General features: G+C 41.1%; 1 protein-coding gene across 1 annotated transcript in view; it reads right to left on the reverse strand.

Annotated features, from left to right (window-relative positions):
* Positions 1-1493: 1493 nt before the first annotated feature.
* Positions 1494-25983, reverse strand: part of PITRM1 (pitrilysin metallopeptidase 1) — a 36413-nt gene continuing 11923 nt past the window's right edge. The window contains exons 8-27 of the mRNA XM_062211089.1: positions 25223-25349; positions 24355-24443; positions 23259-23387; positions 22523-22636; positions 22228-22324; positions 21200-21334; positions 20076-20214; positions 16131-16247; positions 14489-14621; positions 12343-12463; positions 12134-12210; positions 11724-11889; positions 11321-11421; positions 8734-8854; positions 8179-8250; positions 7413-7525; positions 4022-4147; positions 2805-2950; positions 2062-2164; positions 1494-1964 (exon numbers count right to left, since the gene is read on the reverse strand). Coding sequence (XP_062067073.1) covers positions 1871-1964; positions 2062-2164; positions 2805-2950; positions 4022-4147; positions 7413-7525; positions 8179-8250; positions 8734-8854; positions 11321-11421; positions 11724-11889; positions 12134-12210; positions 12343-12463; positions 14489-14621; positions 16131-16247; positions 20076-20214; positions 21200-21334; positions 22228-22324; positions 22523-22636; positions 23259-23387; positions 24355-24443; positions 25223-25349 — 2320 coding nt within the window. The 3' untranslated portion in view covers positions 1494-1870. The remainder of the gene's footprint in view (positions 1965-2061; positions 2165-2804; positions 2951-4021; positions 4148-7412; positions 7526-8178; positions 8251-8733; positions 8855-11320; positions 11422-11723; positions 11890-12133; positions 12211-12342; positions 12464-14488; positions 14622-16130; positions 16248-20075; positions 20215-21199; positions 21335-22227; positions 22325-22522; positions 22637-23258; positions 23388-24354; positions 24444-25222; positions 25350-25983) is intronic.

Raw genomic sequence — 25983 nt, forward strand, 5'->3', positions numbered from 1 at the left:
CAGTCTGTTTACTGTTCAAGATTTGTGGGTAGCTACCACAGTCATACAAGGAGGAAAAAACACAGTGCTTTGAAAAATAGCCAACTGTGACCCACAAAATAAGCTGAGAACTCCCCTTCGGCTCAGGCTGAGAGTTAATAACAGAGAACAATTCTGGGCCAGGACACTGGAGCATGGAGCCTGGATCTTTCTTGGTGATGACGATGGGGCTGGATGAGATTACTTGACTTGTGTTCTCTTTTTAAAGGGAGATGAGGTGTGCAGAATCCCAAAGATTGAAAGACACAAGCATGTGCCTTAAGAATAAGGGAATCCTATAACGTTAAAACCACCAAGGGGTTTCTAAAAAGAATTTGATACCCAGCCTCTCCTCCAGACCAAGCCATCACAGTTCTGAGCAGGTCCCAGGAGAGGACTCTCGATTCTGCCGAGCTGTCCGTTCACACTCATGCGCAGTAACATCTTGGGTGACAGTCTGGCTGTCCATGGCCAGTCTTCCTTCTGTAGGGAAAAGCACTTCCGCCCCGTCAGTGAGCGCGCGCTCAGATCCAGTCTCCAAAATGTGATATCCAGACATCAGCACACAAGAGAAGCAGCAGAAGGGTTGCACAGAAGGAAGGTGCAGGATACAAAAGCTCTGTTGGGGATAGCTGGGCATAAATGGTAAAGGAAGAGCTGGCATTGAGAAGTTTGCTTTCCGTCTCAGTGAAGAAGAAAAGTGGGCAAAGCTCAGGTTAATGCTTACCAACCACAACATGCCTGCTTCTCAAGACAGGCTTCCCCTGGGCTACCTGTGGAACTACCTAGGAGGGAGACTGGTCCACAGGTCCACAGAGTGAAATACAACAGAGGCAGCGATATCCTTGACCACTTACTCATTTTACTTGTTAACTATTTAATTTTCTTTACTTTTTTTTTTTTTGTTTGATTGAAAGGCAGAATGATAAGAGAGATCTTCCATCTGTCTGCATGTTCACTCCCCAAATGCCTGTAATAGTCAGGGCTGGGCCAGGCCAAAACCAGGTGAAAATCCAACCAGGTCACCCACTTGGGTAGTAGGTCCCCAAGTACTTGAGCCATTACCTGCTGTCTCCCATGATGTGCAGACAGGAAATGCATCTGGAATTGGAAGCCTGGCTCTCTGATATGGGAATAGCTATCCAGCACTACACCACACCACAGAGCCCCATTTTCACTACTTAGGCAAAATGCCTACTAAGGGGTAGACACTGCACTGCAACAGATTAAGCTGCAACTTGGGACATCTGCATCCCCACTGCAGGACCTAGGAGAGAGTCCAGCCTCCACTTCCCATCCAGTTTCCTGCTAGTGGGCACCCTGGGAGGCAGTAGTGGATGGCTAGAACTTCGGTCCCTACCACCTGTGTGGAAGAACCGGATGAAGCTCCTGGCTCCTGATTTAGCCTGGCCCACGTGGAAGGAAAGAACCAGTGGATGGAAGACCTCTCTTCTGTATGTCTTTCAAATACATAAAAAACAAAACATAAACAAAGCACATGGGAGGTCTCAGTTGCCTTTTATTTTTACATTTTTGAAATAACTATTCTAGGATTAATAAGATAAAATAAGCATTTATATCATTAGAACACTTCAATTCTCATTTGTGCATATTTGGCATTTGATGCATGATTATTACAACCAATGTCTTTAAGTTCATTATATTTCCTTCTTTAAGACAGAAGACTTTTTGTCTGACTTGCCAGTCAATACCTTTGGCAATATTTATAGAATTCTATAAGTAAGAGTCGGGGAAAATGCAGTAACATTTTTGACCTTTGAAATTAAACTGAGGTCAGAGCCTAAACATATATAGGTTCAACTGAGTTCCTGAGTACAGTTCGTATGTCCAGTTATCTTATTATCCATGACGGGTCCTTAGCAATTTTTGCATTTTCTGGTCCCAGGATGGCCAATCCATGTGTGCTTCTCCCAATGCCAAGGTACCTAAAAGGAAGATGGATGAGAAAATCCACAGTAGGTCTACATACTTCTGAATTCCATTTTCCCTCAGGGAACACAATAGCCAACCATGTCTACTCACTTATTGCTCACAGCGGTAAGTTTGTCGTGGCTGACAGCAAAGAGCTGTTCCCTGTGTGCCTGCTTCACTTCATCCGAGAGGCCATACAGGAAGTGGTCCATTCCTAAAAGGCAAACCACAGAACAAGTGGAGCGGCTGGCCAGAGGGACAGCCCCAATAGTGGGCTCGGTGTTGGTGGGATTCTGACGTGATCACACGGCTGTTCGATGAACCAAAGGGCACAGTGTAGGTGGTCTAGAGATTGAGCCTTGACCTCCACTCCCACAAAGCCACGCTGACTTCTGTGGACTCCCACTTTTGGAGTGTGAAGATCAGGGAAGTTCACATAAGGCTGATGATACTATCAACAAAAATGACTTTGCATAGCGATGTGGCCACCCCTGTGCCTTGTCAAAAGTTCTTGTTCAACGGTGATGAACATGTATTTCTGCAGGTCGTTTGGCCTCATCGGGGCTTAGATTATTCAAGGTCTGAAACGCTGACTCAGCTCTTCAGAAAGGCCAAATATCAGAATGTGTCTGACTGAATGTCAAGAAGCATGTTTTCAACTTCCAGTGTTTAGGTTGTCAAACGGGAAATTGATATCACAAAGGAGAAGGATGGGGAGAAGGGAACAACAGAAAATAAAACAGTTGTTGCTTGTGGTCCACACAAGCAAAGCAACAAGGAACTTGGGAAACTGGTATGTGAAATTCTACATGGTACCACCATTTATGAAGGCCCTCATTATTCAATCAAACTACCTTTGTCTGAAGGAGCAACAGGGGCATCGACAGTGGAGAAGACCGAGAGCTTTGCTTCATCAATGTCCTGCTGTGTGAACTTTCCAGATTTAGCCCAGTCAACAGCCTTCCCAAAAGACTGCAGTGTTTCTATTGAATTGGGATCCCTAGGAAACACAAAGAGTTCAATATTCAGGCTTACTTAAGGAATACTCTTAAAACTTTCTAAATTGCTAACACAATGGTTCACACTCTCTGTATGATAATGGCTATGCTTTAACACTTCAAAGTCCAAGCAACCTGCTGACACTGACAGCACATACACCCGTGGCCACACATGCTGCCTACAGAGGCACGTTTATCTGCCAGCTGCATCACAGATCCCTTCCATATACCGATCCATGATTTCACCAGGAGATGACACCACACGGACGGAAGAAAGTTATAATAAATTTACAGACCATTCACGGAAAGGTCAAGAAGCATCAAACAAAAATCCTCATTTCAACAAGATATACCCGGAATAGTCAAGAAATTAGCCATGGCTGGCCAGCTTCTGAGACACTCCCTTTGTCTAACGGGAAGTGCTCCCAGCCCTTTTTTTTTTTTTTAACACTGACGTGGCACCAACAATGCGTTACTGTGGAGAGTTGGGGGTGGGGCATGTGCGGTCTGTTTCCCCACCCTTAAAAAAGTACAGTCCCCAGCATAGACCCAGCCAGTGAGGGTCACGGAAATTGAAGCAGTTGGAGCAAGGGTGAAGTGCATCAGTGTGGCAACAACTCGCTCTTTCTCAGAGTGTTAGGAATGCAGGTTTTCAGGACCTTCAGCAGTAGGGCCACAGAAAGTTAACGACTACTCTCAATGAAAGGACAGTAGTTTGTATCTATGAAAACCTAACAGGACAGTAGCTAGATGAGGTCTCTACAATTGAAAGGTCAGAAAGCTCTCAGATTGTACTCCACCAAATTATGGTGGCTATCACTAGGATTTACTCAAGGCAAAGTGCTTCCTAGTGTACGATCGTCCCTAAACTTCACAACAGAAAGAATACTGCTCAGTGTAGCTAGGTGCCCAAGATGCAGGAGGAAAAAACAGTAGGAAAAGCTTTTCTTCTTATAAAATTAAATCTACCTAAGATAATGACGCTGATAAATAACAGACCTGATGTCTCTTAAGTGAAATGACACACGTGTATCCATCCACACGTGTCAAACAGTGAAAAAGCAAAGACTCACCTGTAGGAGTAAAGAGTGAAAATTCCATTGTGGCTAAGTTTGGCACCTCCACCATAAGCACCCCCTTTTTCTCGAATTTCTGTATGCAGGAATTTAGCAGTCATCAAACGTGCAAGGATCTTAAGACTGAAATTAATGATTAAAAAATGCAGGTTAAAAAAAATGACTGGGACACCTGTTGTGACACAATAAATTAAGCCACTGTTTCCAATGCCTACATCCCATATCATAGTGCCAATTCAAGTCCCAGCTGCTCCATTTCCAATCCAACTTCCTGCTAATCACTTGAAAAGGAAGCAGATGATAGCCCAAAAGTTTGGACCCCTGCAACCTATGTAGGAGACACGGCTCCTAGCTCCCAGCTCCAGCCTGTCCCAGCCCTGGCTGTTTTGGCCATTTGGGAAGTGAACCAGTAGAAGGAAGATTGTCCCTCTGCCTTTAAAATGAATAAACAAACATTGGGGAAAAAAAAAAAAAAAAGGAAGAGCAATATGACTGACAGAAAAGTATTACACAGGGGCCACTGCTGTGGTGTAGCAGATTAGGGTGTCAGATCGAGTCCCTGCTGCTCCACTTTCGATCCAGCCATGTGCATGGGAAAACAGTGGAGGATGATCCAAGTGCTTGGGGCCCTGCACCCATGCCGGAAACCCCAATGAAGCTCCTGGCTCTTGGCTTTGGTTTGCCCCAGCCCTAGCTGTTATGGCCCTTTGGGGAGTGAACCAGAGGATGGAAGACTCTCTGCCACTGCCTCTCCCTCACTGTAATTATGCCTTTCAAATAAATAAATATATCTTTAGGGGAAAAAAGACTCTGGTGTCTTAGCAAAAAAAATTACATATACATCTTAGGTAAAAAGGAAAATAAAATCTAATTGCAAAGTCACATATGGCCAGCTCTGAGTCTGCAGAGCTTCTCTAACTGCAGACCAAAAATACCTGGACAAAACAACTGCATTTTTCCTGAACATGCAGCCTTTTTTTCATTGCTATTCCCGAAACAATACACTATAACCATTAACATTGTAACAATTCACATTACCAATATAGCTACTAAGCTTTTACATTATACATTATAACTAAAGATGATTTAGATTTAAAGGACACAGGAGGATGTGTAGGTTCTGTACAAATATGATACCACACTGTATAAGGGACTTGAGCATCACGTGGGGTGCTGGAACCAAACCATCAATACTAAAGGATGACTGTAACCTTATGATTGCACCCCTTTGTTAGTAGACAAAAGCCGAGACAAAATTGTGAGGAACAAAATTCAACAGCTCACTTGTATTACATGATTTGAACGGGGGGTGGTGACAGAGGGAATATAAAATTTTCCTCAAAACACTTCTATATTGCATAACTTGTTATGACATATATGTGACATTTTTAAGTCTGACAAAGTAGAAGGAGGTTATTAATTTTTATTGTGCAGGCAAATTATGAGTGATCATTCATTTAACATGCCCCCCACATCAGAACGTAGAGGGAAAAGAAAACTGGAATCGATTTTTATAGGCATTCCACCCTAAGAAAACATGTACACACTAGGAAAGCTAATCTCTTATTAATGAAGCCTATTTTCCTGCTGACTGCTATGCGAATGGTAATAGCTGTCAATCTGGAAGAGACAAGGAGGTTCCAGAAAACATTTTCCTACTGCAGGAGATGGAGGAGCCAGGCCCACATTTGCCAATAGGGGCTGAAATTTTTATCCATCTATGTATTTTTTTAATTGAGACATTTCTATCATTTTTATATAAAGGAAAAGAGATATATTCCCTGTTGGAAAACTCTAATATAAGAGGACTTCAGATGGTTCATGGAAAATGTGTATGATGAAAAAAATCACATGGCTTTCATTGTTTTTTGGCACCAAGGTAAACATCTGTCATTCCATTTTCCATAAACTTTTCAAAGTACTCTCATTCAATAAACAAAAGTAAAAAAAAAAATGATCTATAGTCCCATATGCAGGGGTAACCTCTTTTTAACATTTTAGTATTTTAAATCCACATTTTCCTATTCAATAGCAGAAAATATACTATTCTTCATGGTATAGCATACAGAATTATGTTCATTTTCTACAAATATACAGAGAAAGAACGGGGTGAAATAACTGAGTGTATTTTAATGGAATTTTCCACCTGGAGGCCCTCTCTGTTGGCCCCACCAGCAGCTTCACTGTGCTGTCCACTCAGATGCAGTGTGAGCACAGAACCAGTGTCCCTCACTCCCTCCCGGGGCACTCTGATCCTCTAGTCTGGCCTTGGTGCGACACATCTCCTCCAACCAGGCCTGGCCACACCAAGCTTTAGCCTTCCTTCCTCCTTACTGAGCCAGACTCCCGTTTCTGGAGGCCCATGTACTTCTCCTTTGGTTTACTCCCTCACGTGGAGCAAACAGGCAGCGGTCAGGAGACATGATTTTTGGGACACTGCAGGTCTGCAAATACCTGTGTCCTAAATGACAAATTAGTAATTAGGGGAACCTCAAAGGCCTGCGTCTGTGGCACTCTTCTCTTGGTCTGGCTGGATCCCCCAGGGAACAATGGACACACAAACACAGCAGCCCCAAGTCAGAGGAAGGAGACCGAGGGCTGCTGTCCTGGCTGCAAACTTCCACGGGGGCCCCTTTTCAGCACCATGTCTGATGTCGGCTCTCAGCCCTGGCCGCTGCTGCTCAACCCTGGGCCTGTCTAAGCTTCAGGGTGCGGAAGCTGGGAAGCGTGTCTGCTCAGAGCTTCGCAACAGCTCCCCTCTTCCCAGGCCCTCCAGAAGCCCTGCTTCTTCCTGTCATCTCTGGAGCTCTGCAAGACAACTACAACTTGGCTTTCCTCTTCTGGGTGGCCTTCCCCTCCCTAGCAGTTTCTCTAGTTCAAGGACTCCATGCCCATTCACTTTCCACTTTGCAAAACTTGCCTATAACTCTCCCATGTCACCTGCCATCTCTGCACCCTTCTTTTCCTTCGTCGTTTCATGCTTCTTTTATGCCTTTGCTGTTACTCTGTGGGATTAACAGAGGAGGGTTCAAATGCAACCATGAGTGCAATTTGCTGTTTTTATCAGAAAGTATCAAGCCTTCATTTGTAGAATTTTTACCTATAGAGGAGGTGGGTACATCGAGCACTTTGAAAGGAGTTGGTATTTGAGTTGGTATTTAGGTTCATAGGTATCTGCTTTCTTTAATGGGCTGCTTGAGGGAGAGTTTACCAAAAAAAAAAAAAAAAAAAAGAATAAATAAAAGGGCCAGAGTTCAGCATTCAAAGTTGGTGCAAAAACAAAAACTTCCTGGGATACAAATGCATGCTCTCCTATTTTTTAACATGGCTGACAAGGTTTTTACTAAGGTACACAAAGGAGAGGCCCATCCACCAGCCCTGCCCCTACCTGGCATGATCTGGGTCGGTATAGGGGACGGTTCTAACACATTCGCCAACGTAATTCACTGGGAAAGGCAGCAGGAAATGAGTCTTCATCTGGCAAGGTTTGAAAGTGGGGTCCTGTGGGATGAGAGGTGCACAGGTCAGACCAGGCTATACACACAGAGAAACTAACTGAATGTGACCGTCACTAGGCAGCCACGCCGGCTTGACAGCAAGGCCCTACAATAAGTCCTTCCAAAGAACTGCTTGTGTTAATACAGAATATCCCCATCTCGATAAGATGCTACAAAATTAGTTACTATCCATTTAAAAATTTTCAATTTTCATCATTTATGAATAGTAGTGGATTCCCTAGGAGCTTGTTAAGTTGCCATACTTCATGATGAACCAAACCAAATGTCATCATTACAGAGCTAAGAAAGCAGAAAGGGGTCAAACACTGCTTCACCGAAGTTGAACTGACATGATTCAAGCACTGTAGACTGCATGAAAATAAAAGTAAACGACAAGGCGAGGACAGCACTCGGGGCAATGACTATCTTCTGATCCTAAGAAGACTTACCCAGGAGCCGGCACTCACTCAGCGCTGTCTCCAAGAGCAAAGACTGGAGATGCAGTGACAAGAAGATATAACTAACTTGAAATTCTAAGGACAAGGCCCAACTCTGCCAGGGCTTGGACAGAGAAAGGTTCACAACTGGAGAGTGGACACACAGCGATGACAGGATCAGCACGGTTCACTCTGAAGCCAGGTGGATGTGCCAACTTACTGTGATCAGCTTTCTTATGATCTGGGAGCCATTAACGTGTGTATTCCCACCACAGCCATTATGTGCAGGCTTCTGAAAATAAAAACGTTTCCAAGAGAAATAAGAAAAATCCAAAACTTAGAGACCAAAACCAATTGCATAAACTAATGAAGTTGATTTAGAATATTAACTGATATAATTGTTCTAGAGAAAAATCTGTGAAATTAACGAGTCACAATGAAAACAATTTAGTATCTTATATCATTACAAGCAAGAATAATGGGCCAACATTTAGGTCCACATCCCAAACCAAACACTGTCTTTTTCCTAATAGGAGACTATCCATCTCCAGGAGTAACAATAAATAAGCCCAAGATTTAAGGCCACACTCCAGGGTTTGAATTCCCTTCTTAACTGCATCAACCCTGGGCAAATTAATTACTGCACAACAGGGGATATTCACACATACACACTGTATGGCTGAGAATCAAATGAGTTAATACAGGTGAAAACAAGTGCTACACCTGTTACCTGCTAAGGGCTCCCACATTACCAGATATGAAATTGGTGCGTTACCTCGATCACGTGTGGGCGCACAGGTTTCCGTTCCTTCTTACTTCGCCCAACGTTTCTAAGGAACTTCTCTACTTCTTTTTCTGTATGAGGCATCTGCTGAGGGGTAGCATTCACAGAACACCTGTTTAAAAAATGATCTGTATGAAACCACGATTATAAAATTCAAAGTTCTACTAATTTATCACATTTTCTCTAAATAACAAAAAGTAAAAAAGCAACTACATAATTGTGCTTTGATATAACATTTACATTTAGAAATGTTACAAACAATAGCCAAATATTGCATAAGACAGCCATGTTACTGCTTGACACTGCTTTCCTATCTGTCTACCATGTGTTACAGCTCGCATATAGACATCAAGATATAAAGACAGCAGGTAAAGCTGCCGCCTGCAGTGCCGGCATCCCACATGGGTGCCAGTTTGAGTCCTGGATGCTCCAATTCCAATCCAGCCCTCTGCTGGTGCACCTGAGAAAGCAGTGGAGGATGCCCCAAGTGCTCCGTCCCTTGAACCCACATGGATGAAGCTCCTGGCTTGGGCCTGGCCCAGCCCTGGCTGTTGAGACTATCTGGGGCATGAACCAGCAGATGGAAAATCTCTCTCTACATCTCCCTCTCTGTAACTCCGACTTTCAATTAATAAATAAATATATCTTTAAAAAATATACAAAGACGGCATTTCTGACTCTAAATACTCTGTTCTAAAGCACAAAAAGAATAAAAGGAAAACTGTGATTTGCCAACATTATATTTTCAAACTTACATTACTGGAACTTTTAAAATTACTGCCCAAAGAGAAATCAATTGTTGGATAATGTGAACTGGATGCTATAATAGAAAATCATTTGTGTCATCTTACTGACTGAAAAATTACCATACTCAGAAACTATTTATTTCCAAATTTGAAGAATCACAGCTAATACTACCATATAAATTTACCTTGAGTTCAACAGTTGTATTGAGTATATCTTCCCCCTCTTTTGGGCCTAAGTGCTAGATTTTCTTTAGTTAAAATGAATGGAAGGTACCATTAAATTAATACTAACTACATTCCAAGTACTACCACAACTATTTTGCAGGTATTTTCTTTTACTCCTCATAGTCCATATGCAAAGCAGGGCTTTATGAGAAGGAAGCAGAGACCAAGTGGTCAAGCAGCCCAGGATTACTGTGGGTTGGAGTAGAGGCAGAGCCTGGTGGTCAGTGCTCAGGCTCTGGTGTCGGGCAGGCCTGGCTTCACTTCCTGCCACCCACAGACCATTCTGCAGAATCTACCAGCGATTCTCAAGAACTGACCGAGGAGAGGTACCACAGTTGTTTTCAAACATTTTTATTATTATTATTTTTAAAATTTATTTGGCAGGCAGAGAAACAGAGAAAGACAGCTCTCATCTACCAATTTACTCCCTAAATGTTCACAAATAGGACTGGAGCAGGATGAAACCAGGGCCTAGAACCCAAATCAGGTCTCCGACATTGGTGGCAGGGACCCAACTACTTGGACCACAACCGCTGTCTCCAGGGATCTGCGGTGTTAGGAAGCTGCAGTTGGGAGCAGAGCATGCTCCCACAAGGCCTGTGGGTATCTTTACTGCTAGGCCACAAGGCTGCCTCCCGGAATCTGTTATGCAGAACGGCCAGTGACTTAAGCAACATTTTCCTATTATGTGTCGGCAAATCCTAAATCAGTGTCACTGAGAAGATGAAAATAAAGTATTGACGACTTTTTTAAACGTGTTTTTTCTCTGTCCAAATGCTTGCTTAGTTATATCTCTTTTTTTTTTTTTTTAAAGATTTATTTATTTGAAAGTCAGTTACACAGAGAGAGGAGAGGTAGAGAGAGAGAGAGAGGGAAAGAGAGAGAGAGTTCTTCCATCCACTGGTTCACTCTCTGGTTGGCCACAATGGCCAGAGCTACACTGATCTGAAGCCAGGAGCCAGGAGCCACGTGGGTGCAGGGGCCCAAGGACTTGGGCCATCTTCTACTGCTTTCCCAGGCTATAGCAGAGAGCCGGATTGGCAGTGGAGCAGCTGGGACTCAAACCAGCACTGGCTTTACCTGCTATGCCACAGCGCAGCCCAAGTATTAATGACTTTTACATTTTACTCATGCTCACAAACTTGACAGCATGAAGCCAACTGTGTGTCTATGACTGAACTGCTAGATGTTTTCCTTGAACTCTCAGTTTAACTAGAAACTGTCCTTTCACTCTGGTCTTGAAGCAAGCTAACCTTGCGTAGGTCTCACTGATCTCTTGCTTATTTAATATTTGCTTTTGGAACTAGTGTAACTTTAAATATATGCCCTAACTCTACTTTGTAATTCTAGGAGATTAAAGTAGCTTGCTTTCTTTTCAAAGTTTTATTAAACTTGAAAGGTTAATTTTCTCCCCAAAAGGAAATGATTCTTTAGTTTATTAAAATACCTAAAGTCTAGAATTGATTCTATAATCTGCACTTATAATACTGCTTTTGTCTTGAAGACAAATTTCTATCATTTTAACTCTGAATGAAAAATACCTAAAAGTATTTAATGAAATGGTATTAATCATAAGATCTTTGCTCAGAATTAAATCGTGGACCTACCTCATGTTATCACAGTTTAACAGATGTTTTTTGATACGTGGGAGCTTTCTCAGGACTGGCTTGATGTCTGTCATTTCTGCAATTCTCTTCATCAGTCTCACCTGAACCAAACACAGAGCCACGTACAGACCACAGACCGACCTCATCAGCCTGGAAACCAGACTGCCCCCGTATGGCACCTGTGCGTGTGTCACTGCCACTCTATGTGTGTCCCAGGAAGGGGTGGTAATGGGGGTAAAGGTGGTATGAGGATGAAAGTGAGTTAAAAAAAAAAATTCCCCAGGAAATTTAGGCCTGTTAGACAGCTGGCTCTTCTGAGGCATATATAATTTATGACCAGAGGAGCAAAAGTGGAAAAATCTCTCTAAGCCAGAATAACAAACATCCCTTCGCCACTCCCCACCTGATCCATCCCTCCGAAGGTCTCCTGCAAGTCCCCTGCGGGCGTGAGGGTCCTGCTGGCTCTGATGGATGCATAGAGATGCCCGGAATCTGGAATTCCATTTGAGAGCTCTTGAGCAGTCATTTTAACTAGGACTTTGAAATGTTCTTCTTCTTCAAAACATGGGCTATGGGGGTAAAAAAAAATATAGAGACCCATCCAATATCAGGGGTCCCTCCCCTTCAATATCATGGAAAATCTACAGTTCTCAGACCACTTCAACATCCTCCAGTGTAAGCCCACAGGAATTACAAGTACAATCAGCCTAGAAAATCAACCAGCCAACTGGTAAAATCTGCTACTTTTCGAACATATTGGCCTTAGATTTCTGATGCAGTCCAAGAGGCAACATCTTTTGCAAATAAACTAACTTGTTAAATATTTCACTCCACAGATGCATCATGTCTGGTAGGTTTCGTTCCAGGCAGAGAGATGAAAAAAGGACACCCTACATTACGAAAGAAAAAAAAAAAAGGCAGAAGAAGATATTACTTATGGTGCAATTTAAAAGCAGAAGAAAAAAACCCCACACACTGGATACACTTCAACCATAACTATGACCTATAAAATAAAAGGCTACCTGCTCATAGGTGTCCAGATGGGACTCATCAGGGAGCACACGGGGAGAAACGGTCATGCCTCCTGTCTTCAGTTCTATCTGCTGAGCTTGTTCTCTGTAGTCGAGAATGCCACAGCCCAGCCTGTACAGCAAACAAGGAGTTCCTGAATTACCAAGGCAATCTCGACTCTCTCATTTGAAAAATTACACATCTGGAATTATAACTTGCTTAAATTAATTCAATAAATACATTTCAAAAATTATAAAGCACACATGCATGTTGGCTTTATCCCTCTACGTAGTGTTCATGTGCCCTGTCCCAAAGTGGAAACCAAAGTGGAAATGAGTTTCTCTCATTTGTGGAATTCACATACAGTATGCAGGCTACTACGTTCTTAGGCAGCCAGTGTCTAGTACTAACAATTAAATTATAAAAGTGTTTTGCCAGTAGTAAGCTTGTGTATGTTACATGAGTGTTCCTTATTTTTTTCTTTTTCTAAAACATTCTTATCTATGTGCTCTATGTTCAAATATCTGATAGACTTTAGGGGGAAAATCTGAGAAGTAAGCCTTTTTTAATTTTTAAGTAAAGTAGAGATGTCCCCTCAGCACTGATGCTTTGGAAAAACATTCTTACTGATACTCCTAAATAAAGAAATAATTTATGTCAGGGGGACAGTGTTGGGCGTTACCTTTTTTAAAAAAAAAAAGATTTATTTATTTATTTGTTCATTCATTCACTTATATGAAAGGCAGAGCAACAGAGAGATGGGGATACAGAGAGGTCTTCCATCTGCTGTGGCTGGGCCAGGACGAAGCCAGGAGCCCAGAACTCCATCTGAGTCTCTCACGTGGGTGGTAGGTGTCCAAGCACTTGGGCCATCTGCTGCTGCCTTCCCTGGCACATTAGCAGGGAGCTGGATCAGAAGCAGAGCAGCTGGAATTCAAACCAGCACTCCAATATGGAATGAGGACATTCCATGCTGCAGCTTTACCCACTGCATCACAACTCCAGCACCCTGTGAGATATTTTCTAAAACTGCTATTAAGTAGTAGGAGCTATATTAGGAGAAAAAAAATTGCAGGGAACTTTCAACAGGTCAAAGATCTCTCTTCAGCCAGGGTGCAGAAGGTCCCATAGCCAGGAAGCTTTCTGCAACATCTTTATCTCCAAAAAGTGAACAGTGCAACTGCACGTTAGACTGGGTGGCAGGTCCCTCCCACGGTGCTGCAATGGTTTCTTCCTTATTTATTTATTTATTTATTTTTAAGATTTATTTAATTGAGAGGCACAGTTACAGGCAGAGAGAGGGAGAGACAGAGAGGTCCTCCCATCTGCTGGTTCATTCCCCAAATGGCCACAACAGCCGGGACTCAGTCAATCAGAAGCCAGGAGCCAAGAGCTTCTTCCCAGTCCCCGATATGGGTACAGGGGCCCAAGTATTTGGGTCATCTTCCACTGCCTTCCCAGGCCATTAGCAGAGAGCTGGATTGGAAGAACAGCTGGGACGTGAACCATCGCCCATGTGGGATGCCGGGGCCACAGGCAGAGGCTTAACCTACTACGCCACAGCACCAGCTCCTGCAGTGGTTTCTTTTCCCTCTGTTTTTCTGGAACAGGAAAGGAAGCCACAGCTCTACTGAGTGCTTGTTCTGCCGCCCTCAGCTGCTGACCCATAGCCGAGGAAGGGACCCAGAACTGTGTGTGCTGTCATGCACCTGTTTCCAAATCTGTTTTCAGACCCTGATTTATGGAGCAGAGCAACTGCACAGCTAGCTCAGTGGAGAAGCAAACCAAGGCAGAAGGCCACACAGCATGTTCTCAAGACAACCCCAGGCTTCCATTCTACATCTACTGCTTACATTCCCTGATTACACAGGGATTCTTTTTCAAAATGCAAATATTTAAATACCAATGAGACAGAGGCATCTATAAATATTATCTTATACTCTAGGTTCACAAATACTACAATGTAATACATCATAGTAGCAAAATATGATTTTCATAAGAAAACAAATCCTAAACCAAGACATACTACATTTTATTTTTATACTCACGTATATGTGCATATATAATTATATGTAAATATATAAGATAGAAATATATAAGGTATTTAAACATGTGCTGTTTTATAAACGTGTGTTGTTCCCAACATGAGACACTTACTTGGTAAGGACATTGCAAAAGAGTGGCACATATGGCTTCAGCTCCTCAGGAAGTGTGTTTAAACTAGAAAAGGCTCGGAAATACACCATGCCATTGGTGGGCTGGGCACAGTACTGCACAGGGATTTCTCCAGCTACAAAAACAAAAGTCATTTTATCAGTAACATTTTAATCCTTTTTAATTTTAAGGGTTAATGCTATTTCTTTTTAAGGGTGGAGGTTTAAAACTTACATTAGCCAAAAACTACTATCCACTGTTATACACAGTTTATATAAATTTCCCTATTTTTCTTTCATTATTTAAAAAAAAAAAAAGACTGAAATAATCTTCAGTCCTGAAGTAATCTCTGCTTTTTGAAGGATGAGAATGGAAGAATATTGATGTTATTTTGGTTTTAGACATAACTATGCCAGCATTCCAGCTGGTGTTGAACCACTTCTATCCACCCTACCTACCTTACTCAAATCCTCCCTTTACTCACAATGAACTCTACCTCGGTCATCCCAACATCACATCTCACTATTTCACCCACCCCAAATGCCGCTCATCTTCATCAGTGAGTCCTACCCTTCCTGTAAGTCCAACACTTGCTGCCTTGGCCACAGAGGGCTCTCTGATGGGCCCCACAAAGTCCTCAGCACGGTATTCTGGAATGCCTCAAGGCCTCTCCAAGTCTCTCAAGGGGAAGAACCTGTGAGTGCTCTTTTGTACATCCCTAGCGCAGTGACCTAAACCGTGAGAGGGACTAGAGCATTTACTTGTAACTGATTTGCCTCATGGATTCTTTGAATAAACACTTGATGATATTCACCAGAAAGTGTAAACTACAGGGGATTAAAAGATCAGCTAACTATGATTTCCAGAAGAATTTACTCGCTCACACATCCACACAAGCATCTGTACAACATGTGTACAAACTAATCAGATGTAGTAAACAGCATAAGGATTGTTCAAAAAACAAAAGGTGGGTTAGAGATGCTTCACAGAAAGCAAGCATGCTCAGATGCTGCCTAAAAGCACACTGCTGTCATCAGATCACACCCATCTGTAAGCTCAGTGACAATGCCTCCGGGTAATGGTATTCCAAAGACATGTCTCTTCTCCCACCAGCCAGAAACCAACGTGGGATCAGCAGCTCTGAGAACTCAGAAACAGTGAGACTATAGGTGGAAAAAGCAGGATGAGACAGGAGTCAAACAGCCTTCTCCAACTCCCTTTCCATTTTCCATGAGCCAGGGCTACCTATATTTCGGGAGGCCTTTCTTTATTCCCCAATTCTTGTTTCCCACACCGACAGCTGAGTTGATGAGTTGGTTTGGGCAATGGGCTCAGAGGATGTCTCTGCCCTTCAAAAACTGTATCTGATTCTAGGAGCAGTGAGTTACGGAGCCAAATCACAATAATTCTAACAACTAAAACTAACAGTCTCTTACTGCATGAAGTCTATTGTCATTGACTGTCAAGAGCAACTCACAAGACAGATGAAGAACAAGACTACAGATTAATTAATGCTTACATGTTTCGTGACAAACAACCAGAGTCTGACTACTTCCTGTATTTAATTTACTTAATCCCATTTTTTCATTTAATTTAATCTAACCAAGGAACCTGTGTACCCATGAAAATGATTGTTTACAATGACCTGCCAACGCTATGTCCAACTCAGTGAAAGGCATGGTGGGCTCGATGTCTGAAACTTTCAATGCCGGCAGACAGGAGGCATCTTGAGGTTTACTTTGCTGAGTCCGTAATTCTAAACCTAAAAAAAAAGAAAGAAAAAGGAAAGGGACAGCATTCAGGACTTCAGTTAAAAGGTCTCAAGCAATTTCTCTTTCCTGCTTGTTATCTGACATTCACAAATACCACCCCATTCCAAGTGGTATGGTTTATAAGGTGGACGTCACTTCTGAACTTACTAGATTTAGAGGTAATGATAAGCCTTCTCCATAGGTAGCCCTTATGCTAACTCTCCTTCTACAATTATTTAAAAAGATAATTTTGCGAAGGAGGAGCGTTCAAATCAGTTTTCCCTCTGCCACTCAAAAGTTTACACTGGATAAACTGAACTAACTTATGTTTGAGTTTTCAAAACATTTCTTGCTGGATTTAATGACTTTTGAAATTGTTTTATTTCACTTCCACTAATTGCAAGATGTTTGCACAGTCACATACATTTCACAAATTACAGCAGTGCTTATACCTGTATTTCCTAGGCCTGATGATTCATTCACCTAACCAGAGGGTGAAATTTCCTCTCCTTTCTTAGAGAATTACTCAACAGAACCATGTGGTCTAGAGAGGTAAGAATCCAAAAGGCCCACAGCGGGCTGGTGCTGTTGTGTAACAGGTAAAGCCACCAGCAGCAGTGCTGACATCCCATATGGGCACTGGTTCGAGTCCCGGCTGCTCCACTTCCAATCCAGCTCTCTGCTTATGGCCTGAAAAAGCAGCAAAAGATGGCCCAAGTGCTTGGGCCCCTGGATTTGCATGGGAGACCCGGAAGAAGCTCCTGGCTCTTGGCTTCAGATCAGCCCAGCTCCGGCCGTTGCAGCCATTTTGGGGAATGAACCAGCAGATGAAAGACTTCTTTCTCTCTCTCTGCTTTTCAAATAAATAGATAAATCTTTAAAGCAAAACAAAAAAGGCCCACAGCAGTTTGTTTATTTTTTTTGGACAGACCTGAATGATGCTTGGGTAGAGTCCTTAATTTAAAATTCTGTCAAGCAGACACTCAAATGTCTCATTTCACATACACAGTTTGTAGGGGATGGCTGTATTGAGTTATTCTTATTTTAACTCATAATAAAGAACACTCCTGTGTCTGCTGAGCTTCCCTAATCTTCCAATTGAGCCCATCCGAAGCTCCATGAGATCACGTGATCACCCAACAACCTACCTGGAGATGGGACTTTGCGGCCAGTGAATACCTCATAGAATACGTAACTATCCACAGGTATTGCTGGGCCCACGTTCAAGTGAAAGCTGGACCTTGCCACTTACTCCCAGCTCCCTAGGCCTATGCATAGGGGCAGTCATCACCACCGACAGTCTTCACGTGCTTTGGTATCAGGAGCCCAGGCTCCCCAGAGGATTAAGCTCAAACCTATTATATTTTCAAGACCTTCCCTTACCTGATGGTTACCTGCCTAATCAAGCTGTTTCCTGATCTTATGCCACTCAGAAAAAAAAAATTTCTATTCCTGTGCCAAGTCTCCTCTTGCCTCTTTACTTATCTAGTCTTACCAACAGTTCAAATATTCTGCAACTACTGGCAATCCAACTGCTCCTTCTCTGAATGTACTCAGCAGAAAAAACATTTAGAATTTTCCCTTTTCTTCCACAAAATCACAAGCTCCCTAAGAGCAGGGGCTCTGTCTCTTCAAATTATTTAACACATCACATGTAGACACCAAAATATTTGAGGGTTAATGTTTTTCAATAGATGAAAACAATTTCCTATGCACCTTCTTCTTCATTAGTATTCACTGACTGGACATTATTTTCAGAGATTAACACTGAAGTCCCTACTGTGAGAACTACTGACCTAAAATAACCACTAAATAATGCACTAGCATTGCGTCCTACCCTACAGGAATTCTGCAAAGTAAAAACATACTTTGTAATATGTACATCATAATGTACTGATTTGGAGTAGTTGTAGTGTACTGGGTTTTCCTAAAATGTAGAAAGCTTCGGGACCAGAGTTGTGATGCAGTGGGCTGAGGTTCCACCTGCGGGGCCAGCGTCACATAAAGATCCCGGTTCGTGTCCCAGCTGCTCTTTTCCCGATCCCGCTTTCTGCTATGGCTTGGGAAGTCAGGATAGCCTGAGTGCTTGGGCCCCTGCGTAAGTGGGAGACCTGGAAGAAGCTCCTGGCTTTGCTCTGGCCCAGTTCATGGGCACTTGGGGAGTTAACCAGCGGATGGAAGACCTTTCTGTTTCTCTCTCTCTCTCTCTATTTCTCTAACTCTACCTCTCTATTAAATAAATTCATTTTAAAAAATCAGAATTTAAAAAATGTAGAACACTTAAGGGTAAGGCATCAAGATATAATCACGTAAGGAACATACATTCTATTGCTTACACGTGGAATTATTGTGTGTACTTACACATGGCTTTAACAAAAACCAGAAGATTTGCACTTGTCAGCATTTAGAAAACAGCTTAAAATATCCGTCTGTCTAAGCAAGAATTCAGTTACAAAGAATATGGATAGGTTCCAAGTTAACACTGATTTTATCTCTACTAGACTAAATTACCTCAAAATTAGCATGATCACAATGGAATTGCCTTATTTCCCACCTAAAGTCAACTCTGACTTCCTGACAAGCCCAGCAATTCCTCATGTAATCCTAGCCTAACTAGCTTTTTGTTTGAGGGAGAGGATATATAGGTTGTAAAAATATTTTAATAGGCCTTATTAATGCTTATTAATGTGTAATTTGCAAGTAATAATATTCACACTTTCACACTCTTTTTTTTTTTTTTTTTTTTTTAACAGGCAGAGTTAGACAGTGAGAGAGAGAGACAGAGAGAAAGGTCTTCCTTCCTTTGGTTCAGCCCCCAAAATGGTCGCTACGGCCAGCGTGCTGTACCAATCTGGAGCCAGGAGCCAGGTGCCTCCTCCTGGTCTCCCATGCGGGTGCAGGGCCAAAGCTCTTGGGCCATCCTCCACTGCCTTCCCAGACCACAGCAGAGAGCTAGACTGGAAGAGGAGTAACTGAGACAGAATTCGGTGCCCCAACCGAGACTAGAACCTGCCGCAGGCAGAGGATTAGCCAAGTGAGCCGCGGCGCTGGCCTAAAATTCACAAACTTAAAGATGTAATTCAGTGAGTTTTGGCAAATGTTCAAAATCATAACATCTCCATATAGTGACAGAACATTTCCACTACCCAAGAAAGTGCTCCCACCTTGACTGCACACAGCCCTACCTCCATCCCTGGCATCTAGAAACTTCTTATCTGTTCTCTGTCCCTAAGCCTTATGACTTCTAGGACTTCATATCAGTGGGTTCGTTCAGTATGTATTCTTTTCTGCCTGGCTTATTTCACTTACTGTAGTGTTTCTGGGATCCACCTAGGTTGAGTTTCATCATCATTTTGTTTCTTTATGTGTCTGAGGAGTCTTTGTATAGATAAACATGTCAAGGCCCTCATCATTCTGGTCTCCACTTGGCCCCTGTCTGTCCTCCACTGAGCCTGGCTTCTTCTGAAAGCAGTTTATACTGTTTACATTGCTCATTTGGCAATTATCATATACACTGCAATGTAACACAAATTTCATTGGCATACTGCATCACCTGGTAAGTGGAAAGCATTTAAAATTTGCAAAATGAGTAAGTCTCATAAAGCTAATTCTTTTTGATCATTTTTGTCTTTCCTGGTAAACCTCAGTGTGAATTTTCTGAGAACAGGGTCTTTTCTCGTGGGTGAAACCACTGCATCAAACGTGCATTTGGGGCAGTAGCCAATAAATATTTGTTGGCTGAAACAGTATTTGCCTCCAACTATTAGCTCTCCAAAAGTTCACTCGATCTGGGTGAACGAAGGCTAGGGAATAACTGCACACAAAATTAAGCATCTGACCTTTCTGGTAGATCTGTTCCTTGTCTTTCAGGGACAGAGACTTGACCTTTTGCTTTAATTTTTCTGCTTCCATTTGTGTTTGTTTCTCATAATACTTGTCATCCGGTTTCATTGATAAGGTCAGTCTGTGCTGATTATTCTGCAACAATGACAGCAACAAAAATTCCAAGTTAAAACAAGATTTTGTTAAAGCTTAACATACTGAATTGGCCTCTGCTGGTGTGCTCCTAGTTGTCAAGTTCTATGTATTCATTTAAAAAAAATCAGAAATCATCTGCAGGTCTGCTTTACATAAGCCATGTAATTCTTATACCCATAGCTGATATTTAAGTACATAGTTCATATATGTTGCATTTATTATTGTTAGGATTATTATCACTGTCACTACTATTAACTATAAATATATCAACAACCAAGATCTTCTCTTTTTATTAGTTGTAAAATAACTGTACTTTTTAATTTTTTTTAGTCTAACTTGAAGATAATAGCATTTTGACTTAATTTTTTGTCAAGTATCAATTATATTATTAATTTCTGAAATGCTGGAACTAAATTTTTGATTCAATACTCTGGAAATTATAAGGACAAAATAGAACTTCCTCTAATGTAAAAATAAATATTAAGTGATTTAAGGTACTTCTATTTATTTCAACAATTAAAAATATTACAAATGTACTAACTGCTCACTTGTAAAACTACTTGGAAAGATTAGTAGAGATGTAGCAGAAAACATAAAATCCAAGCACAAATGCCTAGAAATCTAGGAAAACAATAAGCAAACATCAAAAGAATTCAATCATAAAAATAACCAGAATACTCTCTATATTAGGGTGATTGTTCTCATAATTTACATTATTCTATTAACAGAGAATTATATGCAATGTTTTATTACTATATATGAACCACATATACATATATCTATAAACAAAAACCAACGACCAACTTGCTTTAGAATCTGGAAAAGGGAATTTAAGTTAATGGAAGAATTGAAATTTTTATTTAGAAAGTAAGAAATTATGCTACCCATTCATTAACAAAAATTGACTTAAATAATGTTCTGCATGTTCAATTTATTATAAAATACGGCATCAAAGCTATAGACACGAATCCTCCAACTTCCTTACCTTAAAATACTGTTTTACTTTTTCCTGCAGAAATTTTGGATTTTCCTTAAGGCACTGCCTAAATTTAGTCAGTTGGTTTCCCATCTTCAAGAGCTCCACGGGGTCCCCGTCATGATTCCAACAAGAAGCTATATACTGGATGGGTGACACAGTGTATATTACACCACAGCACACACTACACCACAAATTCTGCATTACCTCGTAAATACTGTACTCATATTACCTCAGTAAACTTCAAACCCATATTTAATTAATATTCTAGTTTCTGGATTGAAAAACACCAGAGAAAATTATTTGCAATAAAAATTAAGTCATTATTTGATTGAATAAAAAAAATCAGCTCATCTTGAGCCATCTTATTTTCATCAAATTAAAAACACAGAATTCTAGAAAATTAAATAATTACCAACAAACTAGCAGTTTTCATAAATCCCTACTCATTTAGTCAGTATAAATCTATTACACATAATAGCAAAATGCCAATTAACCTAGTAAAAAGAGAAAAAAATTCGACTAAATTAAATTTGTATTTGATCCATACAGTATTAACGCTTAAAGTTCAAATAAAAAGTGCTATCAAGTGTCAATGTAGGGGCTGACGCTGTGCTGTAGCACAAAAAGTCACCACCTCTAGTGCTGGCATCCCATCTGGGCATTGGTTCGAGTTCCGACAGCTCCACTTCCAATCCAGCTCTCTGCTATGGCCGGGGAAAACAGTGGAAGATGCCCAAGTCCTTGGGTCCCTGCACCCATGAGGGAGACCCGGAAGAAGCTCGTGGCTCCTGGCTTCGGATCAGCATAGCTCAGGCCATTGTGGCCATTTGGGGAGTGAACCAGCAGATGGAAGACCTCTCTCTTTCTCTCTCTGCCTCTCCTTCTCTCTGTGTAACTCAGACTTTCAAATAAACAAATAAATATTTAAAAAGCACGTCAATCTGTATTTTCAGTTCTGTCAAGAACCACTAACTGCAAAATGCACAAAATAAAATAAAACAAAGCAAAACCAAGGTGAGTGAGAAATCACATACTGAAGTCAGGGCAAGTCCAAAGCTGGTAGACTGGTGCTTCATTTGTATTTCAATTTTATGAAGTAAAGCTTCAATTCGATCATCTTCAAATCCTTTCCTAAAGAACACAATTTGAGAACTGATTGTTGAAAAGACATAAATGTTTTAGAAACACAAGGAAGCAGAGATAATAAAGAACTAAACATGAATCCGTTTTATGACACAAAGAGAAGGACGAAGAAAGCCCTATCCCCTCCCCATGAAGCATCCATGAATGAAGAATGAGAGCAAATCATGAAAGATAAGCCACACTTACTCAACTACTTCATCAATTGTTTTGTCTACAAGGTTTCTGACCGTCTGAATGTCCTTTTCTGCAATGCCTTGGAGGCCAACGCTGAAGAAGGCCTCTCTTGTGTAGCCATTGTATCTAGCACACAAAATCAGAGATAATACATTAGAATCCACACACCTTCATCAGTCACTTGTGAAATAGCTCTATTTAAAGTTCAGAGCTAAGAACTTTAAATTCCAAGGTTTCTACTAAAAAGCTCATTAAAACAGTATTCTCAGATATGTATTTCTCCAAAATAATTGGTTACATACACATGCATGTCCTTTTCAAGTATGTGTAAAAATCAGTAAAATGTAAAGTTTTGAGTTAACACAATACGGTAAATTTAGAAATAGAACTACTGAGTTTCACATAATTTTAGAATTTCATAGAATATGTTCTTATGTGACATTTAAACAGGCAGAACAACATTCTGGGACCTTGGGAAAGCTATATGTTTTTGCTTCCTTTGGCCACAGATCTCCTTCAAGGGACGTAAACAGCTTCTACTGAAACCAAAATCTAGCCCAGAGCGCATGTTGGGAGTGGCCGTCCTGTGACCTGTGGGATACCCAGTGGCATCCCTGGATCCCCCACCTACTACATTCCAACAGATGGTACCTGCTCCAGGTCTAAAAACCCAGATTGCTAAACGTTCTACAAGGGCAAGAAAAAACTGCCCACAACTAAGAACCACTAATCTCATCATCAAACTCACCCAACATCAGGAGAAAAGTCTGTGCCAAGTCCAGATTCAATTAAGGCTTTGTAAAAGGGAGAGTTGGGTCCAGCAACCAAGAGTGAAGACAGAAGGTTTAATGTGAAGGATTCAAATGTGTCAGTGATACTTCAATGGGAGAAACAAAGAAGCAGGGAGAGAAAAGGGAAAAATTACTGACCCTTATACATGTTTAAATCATATAAAATCACTAGTAAAGTAATACTTTTGCCACCAAACAAGCTGAAGTTCTACTAGAAATTCGTGCATGTCAACATTCATTTTAATTGTTACATGACTAAAGAGAATTTTAAAAGCACAACCCAAACCACAAAATTTAACAGCTTACCAAAATGCTCATGACAGTGTGCTGAGTACTGTCCCATGTATTATATCAGCTAACGCTAAAACATCAAAACTAATGGGGTACTTCAAAAAGTTCATGGAAGATGGAATTGATTAAAAAACAGGTTTATTTTGAGGTAAGAAGTTCTAAGCATAGTATTCTCCATAATGCACATTTTCCAGGAACTTTCTGAAATATTCACATATAAAGTAGACAAGGCACAAATGCCAAGATGCAGTGGTGCGTCCCACGTGTGCAGCTACTACCCGGCAGAGAGCTCAGCCATGGTGGGGCTAAGCCAATGTCTTTCCTTCCATAATCAGCCTTCAGGAAACAGGTGCTAACGCCGTCTCCACAAAATCTAGAGCACTACACAGTTCGGTGTGCGTATATTTTTCCAAGGAAAGCGATCAGTCTTCTTTTCACACTGGGGGATCTGTCATGCCCACAATGTGCAATTCTAGGGCAGTCTTTTCTCCACAGGAATGAAGTCTTGAAATAGAATAATGAAATCAATTGTTTTTTCCCTGATGGCTCCCAAAAATGACTTCCTTCCAAACTCATTTCAGATGTCATTAAAATCTTTCTTGACATCTTGTTCTCTATGAAGACCTGCTTGCCTCCTGAAGCCTAACTGTATATGAATTTACCCTTAATTGTAGAATTCACATCTTGACCTCCTAAAATGCACATTTTCCTAAGTGGGTTTTTTGTTTGCTTTTTTGGCTAGCATGCACAAGATATACTTACTCTGGTAAGAGGAAGCTAACACTGACAGTTGTTTGTTTAGAAGGATCTGTAGCAAATGAATCCGGGCCACATGTTATCTGGCATTCCCTCTGTAAAATGGTATGATGATTTCAGTAGGCATAGAGTCTAAATGGCTTTAAATCAATATAGGTTATCTGGGCATTTAAAATGATCCAAAGCACACTTTTCACTGTTAACTTTCTTTTTAAACAAATAACCACTCCGTAGTCTTACATACAATGTACAGTCCCAAACAACATTTCAAAATCTTATTATTAGGGGCTGGCACTGTGGCGTAGCACAGGTAAAGCTGCTGCCTGCAGTGCCAGCATCCCATATGCCCACATGGGCGCCGGTTCCTGTCCCAACTGCTCCACTTCTGACTCAGCTCTCTACTATGGCCTGGGAAAGCAGAAGATGGACCATGTGCTTGGGCCCCTGCACCCACATGGGAGACCTGGAAGCAGCTCCTGGCTCCTGGCTTTGGATCAGCCCAGCTCTGGCTGTTGCAGCCAATTGGGGAGTGAACCAGCAGATAGAAGACCTTTTCTCTCTGCCTCTCCTCTCTCTGTGTAACTCTGCCTTTCAAATAAATAAGTAAATCTTTAAAAAAAAAAAAAAAACACACTTATTATTAGTACATAGTTCAGGTCCTCATTGCAATACCTCTTAAGAGGCAGTGATCAAATTTTCAAAAAGTTAAGGGGGATGGGGGCAGAAGCCAAAAAAAATCTCTAAAGACTGAAACACTACCAGAAAGAAACTCCCAAAGGCCACAGCTCAGACATTTTGAGCATAAAAATAAATACGTAGATGGATGTCACTGGATCACATAACCTTACTGTCTAAAAACTGGTGGGGCACTTACAGGCTTATCCCAGGGCTTCTGAGCTGGCACTGAAGTACTTGGCTCAATTTTCTGAAATTTACTCAGTGCTTCTTCATGAATTTGCTTCAGATGCTGTTCTAACTGAAAATTTCCATAAGTGAAGAACCTAAAATTTTGAGGGGGACATATTAGTCTATTTAGGAGGATTTTATATATATATATATATATATATATATATATATAGGATATATATATATATATATATATATCCTATATAAAAAACAAACTACTTTCCATACTGAAGCCAACTTTATATAGGACTCTATGTTAATTTCACTTAGTTTAACTACAAACATAAATTAAAAGCATTTGCTTTTGCCCTTTAATAGGAAATATTCTAACAAGATATAAACCATGCAGAAGTACTTAACTAATAATTCACCAACACTGAAGAAAAAAACAATCTCAAAAATTCAAATTTAGACTGCAAATTCTGTACTATACATGTTTTTAAGACAACACAATTACTCAAACCAAGCAAAAAGGTTACAATGGCAGAGCTCAGTATTTCTTTACTGTAATTGTTATCTGAGCTGTGATTCAGATTTAGGGGACTTGTAACTTAAAAACCTTTTGAAAGGTTTATACTCAAGGATTTAGAAACATATTTTGTACTCTAAAGGTTTAATTAATGCAGTAAGCACCTCTAGCACTCACATTCTGGTCTCTAAATGCCTTTCTCCATTTAACCGCAGAATCCTGGGCTGTGCAGTGGGAAGAGCCCAGGTGTGTATTTAAGG

The sequence above is a fragment of the Lepus europaeus genome, chromosome 14 (genome assembly GCF_033115175.1).
Source record: "Lepus europaeus isolate LE1 chromosome 14, mLepTim1.pri, whole genome shotgun sequence".
Lineage (NCBI taxonomy): Eukaryota > Metazoa > Chordata > Mammalia > Lagomorpha > Leporidae > Lepus > Lepus europaeus.